Source organism: Sminthopsis crassicaudata, chromosome 2 (assembly GCF_048593235.1).
Source record: "Sminthopsis crassicaudata isolate SCR6 chromosome 2, ASM4859323v1, whole genome shotgun sequence".
Taxonomy (NCBI): domain Eukaryota; kingdom Metazoa; phylum Chordata; class Mammalia; order Dasyuromorphia; family Dasyuridae; genus Sminthopsis; species Sminthopsis crassicaudata.
Genome location: NC_133618.1, coordinates 11,415,357 through 11,432,600, shown reverse-complemented (window position 1 = coordinate 11,432,600; position 17,244 = coordinate 11,415,357). Strand labels below are relative to the sequence as shown.

The window sequence follows — 17,244 nt, the reverse complement described above, 5'->3', positions numbered from 1 at the left end:
TTCTGCTATAGGACAATTACCACCTTTGTTTTATTAGGAAGAAAGGGAAGCTAGGATCAGTTAAAAACCTTCTCCAAGTATCTTGTACACATCAGGAGCATAATAGCTACTCAGTGACTAACAATTAGCTCATCCTCTTCACAAAGGAGCAGGATTAGGATTGAAGAAATAATAAATATATTTTATAATACGTTATGTAATACTTATATAATACCTTTTGCATTTTATAATTTAAGAATAACCTTTTGAGGATGCCGTGGACCCCTTTGGAAGCTTTGCAAAGCCTATGGGCCCTTTCTCAGACACTTTTTTCCTTTTTCTGGCCCAAGCTTATAGATTCCTTGAAATCTCTCCATGATCATCTAGGAAGGGGGGGGGGGAATCTTAAGAACTCCTGGTTCCAAGTCTTTCACACATTGCTACATCATTTTGAAGAGTGGGAGCCTTATCTTATACTATTCAGCTATTGATTCATTGACCATTTTTACCATGGATTACAGAGATCCACCAAACCGGAGAGCTTTGCTCAGACTTGAGGACAGATAATCAGAACTCCTTTGCCTTTCTTTGTTCACATAGTGAGCGCTTAATAAATGCTTGTTGAAGGACAGCTAAGAGGAGACCCAGCCTCCATTAGTTTGGTGAGGTGGAAGGCGCAGCCATGGGGAATGTTGCATAGATTTACAGATTTAGGGGATGTGTTATTAGTTTTGTTGACTTTTTATCTTTATTCTTCATTTCCTCTATTAAAAAAAGAACTTGTTAAACGAGGAGAAGAGGGAAGGGGAGGGAGACAGAAAAAGATATAAAAACAAACAAACAAAAAATGAGTTAAAGCATTTTGTAACACAATAAAGCAGGGTAGAAAAAGACTTTCTTTGTTTCTATCAACCCTCCAGAGGGAAATGGATTAAATGCATTTTGACTGCCTGACTAGAAGACTTTGAGCAGAGGCTGATGGTGGCTTCTTGGGGCTGCAGGAGACGGGATTTCGGCCTTGGGAAGACATTGGTTCGAATCTCCTGGGGGATCCCTCTCAGCTCTGAGGAGATGTTTCCTATCTGGCCTGATTGAGGAAGGGCTGCCCACCTCCACGGAAAGAGCACAGGGCGCTGGTTCAGTGACTGAAGGGCTAAGACGGGGCCCAAGTCGGCCGGGAGCCGTGCCAAAGTACTTACTGCTGAAAGGGAATGAAATGCTGCTTTTCCTCATCGTCAACCTTCCCATGTATGATATCGGTGATATCCATCACTGAGAAAGAGATAAGGGCAATTAACGAGACTAATTGCTTCATGTCTCCATTAATACTGTGGAAAATGATCTCATCCATTCCCCTTCCCTCCTCCCAGACACACAACACCAGAGAGGAAAGATACTTGGCTTAAAGATTTTCCCTTCTGTTTCGTTAATAATGGGATTTGCAGCCATATTTTACAGTAAAGTATGGGGCAAGCCCTTTCTCACAGATTGATAGCGGCAGCTAGGTAGAGATTCCAGAGTTCAATTCTAGTTTCAGACAGCTACTGGCTAATTAATCCTGGACAGGTCACAACCTCAATTGCCTCAGTTTCTGCATTGCTTAAATGGGGATGATAATAAGATGTAGTGAATTCTTTACAAAGCACTTTGCAAACCTAAAATGATGTAAGATAACATTATTATAATTATAGTTATAATAATTATTATTATTAATGCTGAGAGTACAATCCTTTCAGTGTTTTGCTATCAGAAGGTTTGAGCCTCATTGGGTTACAGCATATTTGAAATGGTTGGGTCTCAACCCCAGATTTTATTTATTTATTTTTTTTTATTCCCTGAGGCTGGGGTTAAGTGACTTGCCCAGGGTCACACAGCTAGGAAGTGTTAAGTGTCTGAGACCAGATTTGAACTCGGGTCCTCCTGAATCAACCCCTGATTTCATTAGCATAAGGAGCTCTCTCCGTCCACGTGGACTGGCATCAGAGAGTTGCCCTGGGCCTTGAGAGGTTCTGAGATCGTCTATCCAGCAGGCTCTTTATTTCTTTATTTCTAGATACCTCTAGAAAGGGAATGCAGTGGTCCTCTCACCCATAAATCTCATTGAAAAGATTTCACAGTATCCTATAGGAACCTCATAGACCATCTGGTCCAACAGCTCTGATTTTGCAGATGAGGAAACTGAGGCTTTGGGAAAATAATTAGGTAGCTTGCCCTAGATCACGCAAAGAGAAGGGATGGTGGCAGGATTTGAAATAGAAACTCAAAATAAATGAATCAGACAAAACTAATAAGTGCAAACATTAAGCAAAGGCTTTTCAGGTGCCATACTGAATGGTCCCACCATTATACCAGCATCTTCTTAGTGGACTAATCTTACTCTGCAGAGACTGCAGACATCCTGAAGCACCTGCCCCTTCTCCCACCAACGTCCACTTCCATGGACGCTTGTGTGAGTCCAGCTGCCTGATCACAATGAACAATGGAAGCAAACACTTGGGGCTTCAAACTGTACGTGACGAGGACAACGGAGCAGCAGATGCTGTCCCGTTCAAGCGCCAGAGCAGCGAGTCAGCATGAGATACTCGTCAACACAAGCCGAGTGCCGGGTCGGGCATTTTGTGGAGGTAAGAGCTCGTGAAATTGTCTATGACAAGGGATATACTTGGAAGCAATATTAATAGGGTCTATCAATGATAACTGATGAATGCTGCTCCCTCATTTTTTCTTGATGTGGTTAGTTATATAAAATTAAAAAAATTCTTACTCATTTTTATTTTCTCTGTGAGCTCTCAGGGAAGGGGTGGGAAGAAGAATATAGTGAGATACAAAGGTGATGTGAAAACAAGTTCTTAATCAAAATTAATTTTTATATAAATGAGCTATAAATATATAAATGATGTAAATATAAATTTTTATATAGATGATATATAAATGCAAATTTATATCAAGAGAATCAATGGAATCAGTGATCTCTGTGATCTCTAACTCTTCATGCCATATCTACCTCTCAGGGCCCATAGCAGAAACTGAATAAAAGCTGATCTGACTTGACTGAGACCTCTTCTAACTCTAGAGCTATGAAGGACTGGGGAGAAATTTCAAGAGCTCATGATAATGAAGTCCTTGGGGACTCAACTTTACTAAGGGAGATGATAGAGCCAGAAACAGGGAAAGAGGGGAGTTTCTGCCCTTCTCATTAAAGAGATGGACTGTGGGAGAGGGGCATTGTATTTACTGCCAGATTTGGTTGGAGTGCCTGCTAGTTTGGGTGAATGACTTTGTTTCCACACATTTTCTTTCTCTTTAAACTCTTTAGTATGAGGGAGGATCCCTGGGAATAACATACAGGAAACACTGAGGACCATCCAAGTGGTTCCGCCAAGACCTGCAGCTGGAACCTTTCTGTCCCCTTCTCCCAGAGCCCAGCTTCATACCTGCCACGCCAAAAGGCCTGCGGAGGCCACAGGTGTGCTTCTTTCCCTCCTTCAGCTCCATGTGGCCCACCCGGACGATCTGGCACACGAGGCTGATCTTGGGCCGGATGAGGTCAGTGCTGCTGAGATCCTGAGGGACAGAGGAGATCTGGGTCAGGGCAGGAGGGCAGAGGGGTCCAGCGAACTTGGTCTTTGGTTCTATCCCTTCACCTTCCCCAACTGTGCATCTGAAAGACCCTGCTTAGGACCCTGGGACATGGCTTGGAAGTGTTGGGGGAGATCCTGTGGGCCATCTCGCTTCCCAGGCTTCAATTTCCTTTTCAGCTAAATGAGGTGTTTGGATGAAATGATCCCTGAGGTCCCGCCCAGCCCCAGAGCTGGGATCCTTCTCTCAACTTCTCCCTCCAGATCATTTCCTCTTTCCGTGGCATGAAGTTGCCTCTGCTTCTGAACTGAAATGAATGATTTCTTCCACACCTACTCCCCCCACACACACACCAGAGAATGCTGCTGGGACCAGAATGGAGAGCTTTATGCACACGAATAAAAAGAATTTCCACCCCTACTCACTACTATTTCTCTCCACTACGCCAATTCACAAAACCGAAATCACGCGATAAAACCTGATTTTAAGGAGTTCTAGTTATTAGGAAACCCAATGGCCCATTATATATGTCACAGTCACCCCAAGGCATTCTCCCCCTGGTTTCTTTATCTGGGTGGGTTTTAGTTTTATTTGTTAACTACAAGGAGGTACCTTGCCATTGGATGCAGAAACTCGCTGCCTCCATTCCACACTGACCGTGGGAATGGAAGGAAGGCACTTAACGTGGCTAACCCTTAGAACATCCTCTAGGAGTGGACGAATTGCTAATTGTAGCTAGTAGTGAGCAATGATGTGATGCAATAATAATATTTTACACACACACACACACACACACACACACAAGGAGTCTCCATGGCTCCTGAACTGACTTGAACAGTAATAGATGGATCTAGGAATTAGGTAGACCTGAAAGGTTTGACTATAGTGCAAACACCTTGATTAAAAAAAGAATGGGGGGTTTTGGGAAAATCCAGCATGGGGGCCTGGGGAAGCACTCAGTGCTAACAGCTCCTCCCTCTCCATCATCACCTTAAATAATTCTAATTAAATAATCAATAATTAATTATTAATAATAATAATTTAATTAAATAATAATTCTCATAAATAATTAAATAATGTCAATAGTTATCGAGTTTAATCAACCAGAAGGGCCAGCTTTGTCGTAAAAGAATAGCCAGTGAACTCTATTGGCTTTGAGGAGTTGGAAAGGTGGGAGACCATGGGTACGTAACAGTGTATACACTCTCAGGTACAATCTATTGAGTGGAGAGAACTTAACTTTTTTTTTCTTTTTTTTACAAATGAAGGGACATTGGATGAGCTATGCTCATTACTTCACACCCGGATCACTGTAATAATTGCTGGGTGGTCTACCTGCCTCTCATCTCTCCCCATTCTAATCCATTCTCCTTTTAGCCACTTAGGTGATTTTCCTAAAGCTCAGGTCTGATCGTGTCATCCATCTCTACTCAATCAACCACAGTGGCTCCCTATTGCCTCTAGGATCACATACAAAATTCTCTACTTGATATTCAAGGCCCCTTCTAACTTATTTATCTTTCCTGCTTATTCCCAGCATATTTTCTCAATCCAGAGACACTGTTCTCTCCTAAACAAGACAGTCCATCTCTGAGGTCCAGCTCTTTTCTCTGGCCATCTCCTATGGCGGAAACACTCTCCTTCATCCATGACAGTTACTGATCTCCCCGACCTCCTTTAAGTCCCAACCCAAATCTCTCCTACAAGAAGCCTTTCCCAAATCCTCTTCATTGCTGTTAATTATTTCCCTTTATCCTTCATTGAGCTTGTTTATAAATATCTGATTTAGATTCAGATTGCAAGCTCCTTGAGGGAAGGCACCATCTTTTACTTCTTTCTATATTCCCAATGCTTAACACAGTGGGTGACACATAGTAGGTGTTTAATGATTGATCAATTGATTGAATAAGGGGAATATTCAGAAATGATTATGATGCAAAAATAAATAGCAACAGCTTTATTTTCAAAAGAGGACATGAAAGATAAGCTCAAAAATAAGTGAATGAGGGTAGCTGGGCGGTACATTGGATACATCATCAGCTCTGGAAAACCCGGGTTCAAATTTGGCCTCATATACTTATTACTTGTATTTGATAGGTCACCCAACCCCAAGTGCCTCCTTAAAAATATGAATGAAGAAATGAAATATATACATTGTTGGGAGAGGAAAGGAGACAATTCAAGTGGTCCATCAAGTTATTGGATATTATTCAGGATGATCCATGACTTGCTCCCATTGATGAAATCAGGGAATATGTTCCACTGGGAATACATGACACCTGATGAAAAAATAAATGAAGGTGGAAACGGACAAAAAAACAGGGGTGGGACTCACAGTAAAGACAGCCTGAAGATTATTGAGCTTCTCGATCTCCTTAGGCATCCCATTGCTGCCCCAGCGAATCAGATAATTCTCACTGGTGATATTAAAAAGAGAAATAAAAGATGTCATCAGGGAAATGTCTGGGAAGGTCCAAAATGCCAGTCTCTGTGCAGGAAAAAAAGTCAGGAAAACCTGGGTTCAGGTCTGGCTTCAGATACATACTAGCTGAGTGATCTTGATTCTCTCTCTTTGCCTCAGTTTTCTTATCTGTAAAGTGAGGAGAATAATAGGACCTCCCTCCTAGGGTTACTGAGAGGATCAAATGAAATAATTTAGATAAAGCATGTTATAGACCTTATATTAAAAAAATTATAGTTATTTTTAATAGTGGTAACAGAGTAATAACAGTATTAATAGGAATAATGGTGATAGTGATAGTAGTAGTATTAATAACAATAGTAATGGTAGTGGTGGTGGTGGTGGTGGTTGTAATAGTCTAGGGCTTATCACAGTGTCTGAGAGAGTAGGACTTTTAATAAAAGCTTTCCCTTATCTTGGCCCTATTCCTGATTTTCTGGGTTTTAAAAACCTGGTCTCTGCAGCTGAATAATCCTGGAAGGGCCAAGCATCCTTGTGGATATATTCCTGTAAGACTTATCATCCTTCCCTATTTAGAGTCTCTATGTTATGGAGTGGGCCAAGGTGGCCAGGAGTCATTCTCCTCCAAGCCTTTTTCTCACTTTTTGTACTTCAAAACCATCTACCTCTCCTTCTGTGTGTGGTCTTTCCTCATTAAGATGTAAGAACCTAGAGGGTAGAAAATTATTTTCTTTCAGCTTGTATTTCTATGCTTAACTTAGCACAATGCCTGATAATTAATAATCCTCCCTCCTTTCTGCTCTGCATCCCTCTTTCTTCTCTCCATTTTCATTTCCCTTGATTCTTATTATCTTCCCTCCCTCCCTTAGCATCTCCTATTTTTCATTCTTCCTTCCTCCCTCCTCTTTTTTTCTCTCCTTTCCTCTCTCTCTTTTCTTCTTCCTTCCTTCCTTCCTCCCATCTTCCCTTCCTCTCATTCTTCTTTCCTTCTTTATTTCCTTCTCTCATCCTCCCATCCTTCTTCCTTTCCTTCTCCCTTTCTCCTGCCTTTTCTTCTCCTTTCCTCCCTCCTTCTTTCTCCATGTCTCCTTCCTTTCTCTTATCTTCCCTTCCTTTTTTCCTCCCATCCTCCATTTCTTCTTTCCTCCCAATCTTCCTTCCTTCCTTCCTTTCCTCTCTTCCTTCCCTCCCTCCCTCCTTCCCTTCCCTCCAGTTGGATTTTGGGTGTAGGTGGGGTGCATGAGAAGGGGCTTCAGACACTCATGTTACCTGATAAATCTGGACTGATCTGGGTCGTAGAGGGCCATAAGCAGCTCAGCATCCTCCCCAATGTTGCAGACAAAGTTCTTGAAGTTGACATAGAGGCAGTAGGTGTGCATCGTGTTGAAGATTGACTGGCCTCGCAAATCCAGATTCTGGAGGATGGACTGAGGGCAGGAGAGAAGCTGAATTTAACTTAGGAAGGAAGACCCGAGTACAATTCCTTCTCCAAACTCACTGGAAGGAGGTCACTGAATTCATCCAGAAAATGGGGATAAGAATGCCTGCTGCTTTCAGAGCAAATAGTGAACAAACCTTTGTCAGTCTCAGTTTCCTCATTTGTTAAATAGTGACTATTGTAGCATCTACTCCCCAGAATCATTGTGAAAATTTAAAAAAAGATCATCTATGTAAAGACTTATTTTAAAGAGTTGCATAAATATTTATTATCATTATCCTTTAATTTACTGATCTAATAAGAGGATTTGCTTTTATTATCTCTGGTTGCATAATATTGAGCTATTTATGATGCTTAGCCATCTTTGGAATCAACAGCATGGAGGGGACTCCGGCATGGGTAAAACCTCCTTCCCATCTCAGGGGCTGTACCTTTTCTTCTTGGATCCTTTCTTCAATCCGCTGGGAGGCCACTTCATGGGCTCTGAACAGGGCAATGGTGCTGGTCTCATCGGGATCCAAAATGTTTCCATTCTCATCTCGAACCACGAGGTCGAGTCCCAGCATTCTGGAAAGAGAGGGGGGAGAGTTGGTATGGTCAGATACTTCTGCATGAGAAAGCCCTTCAGGAAGGGGACAGCTACTCAGAAGCACCCATCATATGCTCATCAATTGCAAATGGAGGAATAAGCTATGGAATAGAATGGAATAAAATATTATTGTTCTATCAGAGATGATGAGCAGGTGGATTTCAGAAAAGCCTGGAGAGACGTACATGAAGTGATGCTGAGTGAAGTGAGCAGAACCAGGAGATCATTGTACATGGCAACAAGAAGATTATGTGATAATCAATAATGATAGACTTATTCTTAGCAATGCAGTGATTCAACACAATTCCAAAAGACTCAGGATGGAAAATGTTATCCACATCCAGAGAAAGAACTAAGGAGTCTGAATGCAGATCAAAGCATACAATTTTCATTTTTTTTTCCTTTCTCATGATTTTTCCCTTTTGTTTTGATTCTTCTTTCACAACATGATTAATGTGGAAATATCTTTAATATGATTGTGCATGTATAAGCTATTTTGGATTGCTTACTGTCTTGAGGAATAAGGAAGGAGGAAAATTTGAAGTTCAAAATCTTTTACAGATGAATATTATTAGTTTTGTTAGGCAGGTCACACAATCCTAGTTGCCTTCTTAAAAATATGAATGAAGAAATGAAATTTATATATATATATATATATATACGTATATATGTATATATATGTATATATGTATATATATGTATATATGTGTATATATATGTATATATATGTATATGTGTATATATATATATATATATATATATATGTATGTATGTATGTAAAATTGGGAGGGAAAAGGAGAAAATTCAAGTAATCCATTAAGTTATTGGAGGACAAAGATCTTTCAGGATGATCTATGACTTGCCCCCATTGATGAAATCAAATTTGAAGTTCAAAATATTTTAAATATGAATGTTGAAAACTATCTTTATATATAATTGGAAAAAAAATAAAATACTATTAAGAAAAAAGCACCCATCATAGCCAATCTTGTCATAGTCACAACCAGAAGAGGCAAAGCCCAAAAAGCAGTGTGATGACTCAGGAAAGATACCTCAAGTTGACTCCTAGCCCTTCCACTCATTGGCTGCCTGCCTTTGGGCAAATGACTTTGCTTTCTCCCTGCTTCAGCTTGTACTTTGAAAAATACTGCCTTCCAGCCTTACACAAAAACGACAAATAAAAAAAGAGATAGAGATAAATAATATTTAGTCCGGAAGCTAATTGAGAAATACTGAAATTTAGTCAGTCAGGGAGTGGCGGGATCAGTTTTGCCCTGGAGAAAAATCACTTTTATCACTTAGTGGTTGACAGAAAAGGCAGAGAGAGACTTGAGGTTCGCCACATGGTGGTTGCTGTTCAATTATTCAGTCATGTCCAACTCTTTGTGACTTTGGCCATGAGGTTATTGGGTTTGACAGCTTTGACAGGACCTTCAGTCTCCAGTGTGTCTCCATTGTACAGATGAAGCACTGAGGCAATCAGGTTAAGTGATTTGCTCAGTCATGCAGCTGCTAAATTTCAGAGATGGATCTTCTTGACTGCAAGTCTGGTGCTCTATCTACTGCACCATCTAGCTGGCCTGGCACAGAGTAATAAGCTCATAATAAATGCTTGATGACTGACAAAATATCCATTGGTGCTCCTCACCCTCCTGCAGCTATGAAGCTATCTAGAGGGCTATTGGGGGTATGTGTGTGTTTGTGTATGTGTGTATATATATGTATGTGTGTATGTATATATACATACACACATACATATGTATACATATACATATATATGTATACACATATATTAAATTACCATTAATCTGGGGAGGCTTTGGTTATGTTGGAGCATGATTCCAAGCTTGATCATGATGGAAGATAGGTGGATGGGATAAAATTGTATTCCAATCCTTTGTTTGGATTACACAAATTATCCCCATACACAATGGGACAAGAGTACTTACAGATGACTATACTAAATCACAGAGATTCTGTGATCTTAATGAAGGGAATCCCTTTCATTGGAAGGGCTGTTATTTCCAGGACCACTGAAAAGCAGTATCGTATATAAATTAGGGGCATACAGGCGCACTGAAGGAGGAGATTGGCTGATCGAACTCATCTTCATGAATTCAAAACTTGGATAAGTCACTTCGTCACTGCTGCCTCAGTTTTCTCATCTGTAAAATGAGCTAAAGAAGGAAATAGCCAACTGTTATGGGAGCCACCTGCTAGTAGCTGCTAGGAATCTAACTCTGACCTGTAAAAAAGACCCCTTCATGTGAGAGGATGATAATGATATAAGGAGACTGAGAGGCAGATTGACCTCTCTTCTCTTCCCTCTTGTCTTTGATTTATTTCATTCCCAATCCACAAGCAACATCTGTGTCAGCAAAGGCTGACTTGCAATCCCTTCAGTGTTATGATTCACAGCTGTGGGGGCTTTTTGAGCATTCACTTGCCTCTTTACACACAGGTATAGTTCTTAAAAATTCCCCATTTTTTTCTGTTTTATGGGAACATGATTATTTTCTCCAGACCAGCATGGCCAGTAAGTTTGTGCATTGGCTATTATCTGAGTCTTCAAGTTGAGGAATGCAAACAGCACTATCAAAGTCTTTTCCATCCTATTCCTCTGGATGGTTGTAAAGTAAGAGGCTATAGCAAATGTTGAATCTTGTGAGATGTCATGGAGGCAAATTTACAAACAGAGAAGTAGGATTGTAGTCAAAGTAGACATTTTTCCTAAATCCCTCATCTGTCTTCTGGCTCGACCCTTTTACATGCTGGCCCATTTTAATTATCCTGATTAAAAAAGTCTTACCGAATCTCTTCTCCTTTTCCTTCCCCACTTACTAAAGAAACTCTCCTGGGAGGATCCTACTCACAAACAGCTCTTGAGTGCTGCTGCTTCTTTATTTCTTGTGCCCCACATTGGGCGCCATTTGTTATGGGAACAACCTGCTAGTGACTGCTGGGGATCTAACTCTGACCTGCAGAATAGATCCCTACATGTGAGAGGATAATAACAATACATGGAGATAGAGAGGAGGTTGCTGTCCTTTAATCTCTCTCCTCTTCCCTCTGCCTCCTATTTATTTCATTCCAATTCACAAGCAATATCTGGTGTCAGTAAAAGCTTCATTGCAACTCCTTCAGTGTTAGGATTCACAGATGTGCAGGCTTTGGGAGAATCGACCTGCCCCATCACACTTAGGCATGGTCCTTAACAGCCAATCATTCAAGATCTTTGCCAAGAAAACTCCAAATGGAGTCAGGAAGGTTGGACATGACTGAAACAATTCAAACACCACCACAACATAGGTAGGAACTCTGGGTCTGAGTTAAAAAGGCCTGGCTTCAAGTTCTTCTTCAATATGGAGATAACACCCAATCTCCAAGGGTATAGTGGACAGGATCATGGATTTGGAGTAAAGACAAAATATGTTCAATTTCTACCTTAAGAATTGACTGGCAGGGCCAAGGGCCAGGATTTCCTCACCTATGAAATAAGGGTCTCAGAGCCCCAGTATCTCCAAGATAGAATTTACAATTTTTCCTTACTGGGTTTTATGAGACTCAAAACACTTACCTAAATCAAGAGCTTTCCAGATATTATCAGGCATAGAAATAACAGTGAATGGTATCCTTATTGAGATAGTTTAAAAAAAAACAAATAACTGAGGCAGCTAGGTGATACAGTGGATAGAGTACCAGTCCTGGAGTCAGGAGTAGCTGAGTTCAAATCCAGTCTTAGACACTCATTAGCTATGTGACCCTGGACAAGTCACTTAAATCCCAATTGTCTCTCACACATAAAAATTCCTTGCTAAGAGACTACCTACTGCCTGGTAACACGACTATCCACACTGGTGGAGAGAGTCTATACCAATTACAGATAATTCTAAGGATTAAAATGTAATTGCTGCTATAATGCTTAATTATTACCTTACAAAACATGATTTCTTTCTCAGATAATCCCAAAGATCAGCAAATGAGCAGGGAGCTTTTTTTTTTTAGATTTGGCACACACAGATCATTTTGGTTCCACCGAATAAGCAAACCACAGGCATTGTTTCTGGGCCCAGCTTGGAAGCTAAAAGCCATCTATGTCCCCTCCAAAAATGAGGAACAAAGGAATAACAATTATTTGTTTCCACTTCATGCAACTGCTTGGAAACTGGAAGAATAAAGAGGAGCCCAAAATACAGCCTCCTCCTGCTGTACACTGGTCCCCAGCTATGGGAAATCGTGGATAACAAACAGAGGAAAAGGAAAATGGAACTCCTTCTGAGTCCAAGCAAATTCATTAACTTGTTTGAAGCCAAAGGAGGTTTGGCAGGTTTTGCTCTGAGTCAGCCAGACCCACAGGCCACCTGATTTCTGCTCAAACCCATGAAATTGGGGCTTGGCTGCTGAAAAGGCATAATCCCTGGCAGGGTGATGGGCAGCTTCATTTCCTGACTGGCGTCCAAGGGCTGGTCCAGGGTAGGCAAGCACAAGCTGCCCTGTGGGGAGCAGGGGAGATGGATGTGGTCCAGAGCCCAAGAAGTCAAGGCTGCCTCACGGGCAGGTCAGAATGGCCTCAGCCATCTCCTGGAATTATGCTGCAGGGTCTCAAAAGTTCTTGGTAAGAAGGGGGGAAATGTCCTTCTGGGCTCTCAGGGAGCCCTCTTTTATTCATAAAACTCTTCTCATAAATGAATTCCTTTGGGGCTAACAATAACCTAATGAGGAAGGATCCTAACATCATCGATTTAGAGATGGAAGGAGCATTCAAGTCCATTGAATCAAAAAGATCCATTTTGTAGATAAGGAAACTGAGGTCTTGAGATTTTAAGTGGAAGAGTTAGTCAATATCTGAGGTGCGATTTAAATCCAGAAAACTCTTTTTAGTCACCTTCAAAGGCTGATGAAATGGTTACAATTAACATTCCTCTTCATTTTTCAAATAGGGAAACTGAGGCTCAGAGAAGTTAATACATTTATCTCTGATTGCATAGCTACAAAATGAAAACTCCCAGTTCTTTTGTCTCCAGACCCAGGCTTTTTTCATAATGTCCACTTTACATATAAGGGAACTGAGTCTTAAGGAGTAAAATGACTTGCCAAATAAGATAACTGTTCATTACTGAAATGGTGATTTGAATACCGGTTCCTCCAAAGTCTGTATCACATGATAGGGATGAAACTGGTTCATTGAAGAAAGAAAAAACATAAAGGCTTTGAAAACAAATGGTTGCCCATCTATATAATTAATTAAACAGTCAAGAAGGTTTCGTTAAGCATTTTCTATTTATCAGGCACCATATTGGGTTCTTGAGATATAAAGGTATAGAGATATAAAGTCTTGCCCTCAAGAAGCTTACATTCTATGAGGGATGTAACATAGGTATAAAATATATATATATATATATGATAAAGATAATTGGAAAGATGAGATCATTAGGAGCTATGCAGAATAGTAAAAATATATGCGGGAAATGACATGTGAAGTGAAGTTTTAAGGCAGGAAGGGATTCTACGAGAAAGAGATAAGGAGTGAATCTAGCCATGATCACTGTCCAGGACAAAGGCACGGATTTGAGAGATGGAGACTGTGTGCAAGTAGACTGCTATGGAGAGAGCAAAGAGTATATGGAGGTGTGTAAATTGTAAGGTTAGATTGAGAAGAGTGTTTAATTTTAATTCTCTCTCTGTCTCTCTGTCTCTCTCTTTCTTTGTCTCTCTGTCTCTCTCTGTCTCTTTCTCTGTCTCTCTGTCTCTGTCTCTCTCTCTCTGTCTCTCTCTCTGTGTGTCACTCTGTCTCTGTCTCTCTGTGTGTCTCTCTGTCTCTCTCTCTCTGTTTCTATCTCTCTCTCTCTGTGTCTCTCTGTCTCTGTCTCTGTGTGTGTGTGTGTCTCTCTGTCTCTCTGTCTCTCTCTCTCTCTGTCTCTCTCTCTCTATGTCTCTCTCTCTCTCTCTCTCTCTCTCTCTCTCTCGCTATATATAGTTTATATTTTACCCTAGAAATAAAAGGGAAATAATGGATTTTGTTGATGGCATTGGAATGGCACAGTCAAACCTACATTTCAGGAAAATCACCTTGGCAATGGAGTACAAGACCAGTTGGGGGTAATATCAGCCAACCAATCAACAACCACTTATTAAATATGCATTCTGTACTAGGGGGCACAGAAGGGAGGAATGAACCAATCCTTACTCTCAAATCTGTAGTACTATAATCTATCTGGAAGGCAACATATGTACATGCATGTTTATTTATGTATATGCACATATTGTATATATCTATAAATACATATATATTAACATATAGGACAAATACAAGGAAGCGGGGGGGAAGAGGGTCAGCCTTTGTTTTGAAAAGGGATTCTATGAGGATGAGGTGGGAAATGGAGAATATCCAGGGCAAAATAACAGAGATGGGAGTTGGTTGCCATTCATGAAGAGTAGAGAGAAGAGCCATTTGAAATAAAATATTGAATAATGATGCTGGGAAGGTTGCTGGGAAGGATTTTAGAAGCCAAATAAAAAAATTTACTGTATCCCAGAGGCAAAAAGTAGCCATGAGGATTTATAGAGTAGGGGAAGGATGCAGTGAGGCCTACAGTAGAAACGAGTTATTTTGGCAACTGTGGAGGATGGATTAGAATAGGGAATAGTTTGGGAAAGACCAATTATGTAGGTTAATACAGTAGTCCAGGAAAGGTGATGAGGCTGTTTATTAACCTGGTGGTCCTGCTAGTAGAAAGGGACATTGTAGAGGGACAACCTAGCAAGGGACAAATAGCAAGATTTGGCAACTGATTGGGTCTGCAAGGGGAAGGACAGTAGAAAGTTGAGGATAGTACTAGACATCTGGAAAAGTAGCAGTACCCCCTACAGAAATAGAGACATTGGGTAGAGGGATATTTTTGAGAGAAAGACGCTAAATTCTATTTTGGACATCAAATGGGAGCCATTGAGGTTTACTGAGTAAGGGAATGATGAAGTCAGAGTTATGCTTTAGGAAGATGTATTGGACAGGGATGAGATATGACACAGGAAAACCACGGAGGAGGCTATTTGTGATACTCCAAATGAGAGAAACTGCAATGGTGGAAATTGTTTTAGGACTGAAGAAATCAAGATAAAGGAACATCACAGAATATTACCAATTAGAAGAGATGCTGAATATAAAGAAATCAGCAAACTATAAGAAGACTCTTATGAAAGAACATATTGCAAAGCGATTAAAATCAGTACAAAAAAGTAGTTTTAGTTAATTAATTAGTTATTAGTTAATGAAAAGAGCTCTGAATCAAAGCCAAGTGCTCAGTAATTGCAATGACCAGTCTTTGCCCCTAGAGAGGAAATGACAAAGAAGCACCTGTCACCTTTTGGTGAGAGAGATGTGGAATGTGGTAGATGCTGTCAAATATGGTCACTGTGTGGGTGTTTTGCTGATCTTTCTTTCTCTCCTTTGAGGAAATGTTCACTGGTTACAAATGTTATTTATTTGTATCTTGAATGTATGCCTATGGGAGTAGGTCCTAAAGTAACTATGACACAAAGGCAAAAGAAACCCATAAAATCAATATTTGTCAAAAGATTTTAGGTTGCTAGATAGGATCCTTGGACTTGAGCATAACTATTTCTCTAGAATAACGGCAACATTTGATAAAGTTTGATCCTGCGCAGTAGAGAATGTACTGAAATAAGATTCAATTATATAGACTCCAGTTAAGTTTTAACCCTTTTCTATGATTTATTTTTGTTTAGTATAATTTTTATTGTACTATAGCCAGTAAAAGGGGCATTTAGTATTTCTGCTTTTCTACTTTTGCTTATGATATTTTTATGCCCTGTTATGTGGTCAATTTTTGTCACGGTGCTGTGCACAGTTGAAAAACATGCACACTCATTTTTATTCTCATCTAATAATCACCAGAGAGCTATCCTATCTAGTTTTGCTAAAATTTTATTCAGGTACATTTTTACACCTTATTATAAGGTCAATTTTTGTCAAGGTGCTGTGAACAGTTGAACAACATGCACACTCATTTTTATTCTCATCCAATAGTCACCAGACAGCCATCTTATCTTTATTTTTCTAAAATTTTATTCAGGTACATTCTTCTCTGGCTCATAAACCAAAAATTAGGGATCTCCTAGAGGGATTGAAAGCTTGCATTCATTCTCCAGAATTCAGGCCAATGAAACAGTAATATCCAAAGCCAATCTGAGATTAAGCCTCAACTAAGGTCAACAACCTGGGGCTTGGATTACTGACCCAATTGGGTCTAGAGCTCATAGCCTTTAGTTTCAAATTGCCCAAAGCATAATATGGACCTAGTCCTTAGTGGAAAGCAGTAGAGGAGGGACTCCAAGAGGGGCAGAGATTTTAGAATCAGCTCTTAGAGCTCAACATAGAGCAGCAATGCTAGGTTGTCCAGAGCATATCGCCGGAAAAAATAACAAAAAAACCTATAAAATACTTAATAGCAAAGCCCCAAAGAAAAACAGCTGGCCATAAGATCAATAAGAATTTGAAAAAGAAATGATTCAAAAGTTGAAAATGAACTTAAATGATATAACAAATTAAATGAATAAGCAAATAAGAAATGAAAGTTTAAAGACCTGGAAAGAGATTTAATAATTGGACACAAACTGTATAAAACCTTACCCAAGTAAAGAGATTTGCTGAAATTCAGAATGAACCAAAATTTTTGACACAATGAGAAAACGAAAAAAAGATCACAACAAAGAAATAAAATTAAAAGTAGAAGTAATTATAACAACTGAACAATCAAAAAGAGATCTTTCTTCACAGGCTAATGGTACACTGTTTCAAAGTCTGATTCTTTTTGTATAGCAAAATAACTGTTTGGACATGTATACATATATTGTATTTAATTTATACTTTAACATATGTAACATGTATTGGTCAACCTGCCATCTGGGGGAAGGGGTGGGAAGGAGGAGAAAAGTTGGATCAAAAGGTTTTGGAATTGTCAATGCTGGAAAATTACCTATGCATAAAATTTTTGTAAAAATTAATTAAATAAATAAAATTTAAAAATAAAATAAAATAAAATTTTAAAAAGAGATCTTTTAAGAATCATTGAACTACCTGAAAGTCACAACCAAAAAAAAATGAGCTCGGGTATCAATTTCACAAAATCATGAAGAAAAATGTTCAGATTTCCTAGTACCAGCGAGCAAAGTGGAAGCAGAAGCAATTGATCATTTATAGCTCAAATCCAGAGCATC

General features: G+C 39.8%; 1 protein-coding gene across 2 annotated transcripts in view; it reads right to left on the bottom strand.

The window, feature by feature from the left end:
* Positions 1 to 17,244, bottom strand: part of DOCK5 (dedicator of cytokinesis 5) — a 241,128-nt gene that overhangs the window by 118,114 nt on the left and 105,770 nt on the right. For both annotated transcript variants that reach the window (XM_074285430.1, XM_074285431.1), the window contains 5 exons: positions 7,850 to 7,985; positions 7,250 to 7,407; positions 5,894 to 5,975; positions 3,414 to 3,543; positions 1,179 to 1,251 (listed from right to left, as the gene is read on the bottom strand). In XM_074285430.1, the coding sequence (XP_074141531.1) occupies positions 1,179 to 1,251; positions 3,414 to 3,543; positions 5,894 to 5,975; positions 7,250 to 7,407; positions 7,850 to 7,985 (579 nt within the window). The remainder of the gene's footprint in view (positions 1 to 1,178; positions 1,252 to 3,413; positions 3,544 to 5,893; positions 5,976 to 7,249; positions 7,408 to 7,849; positions 7,986 to 17,244) is intronic.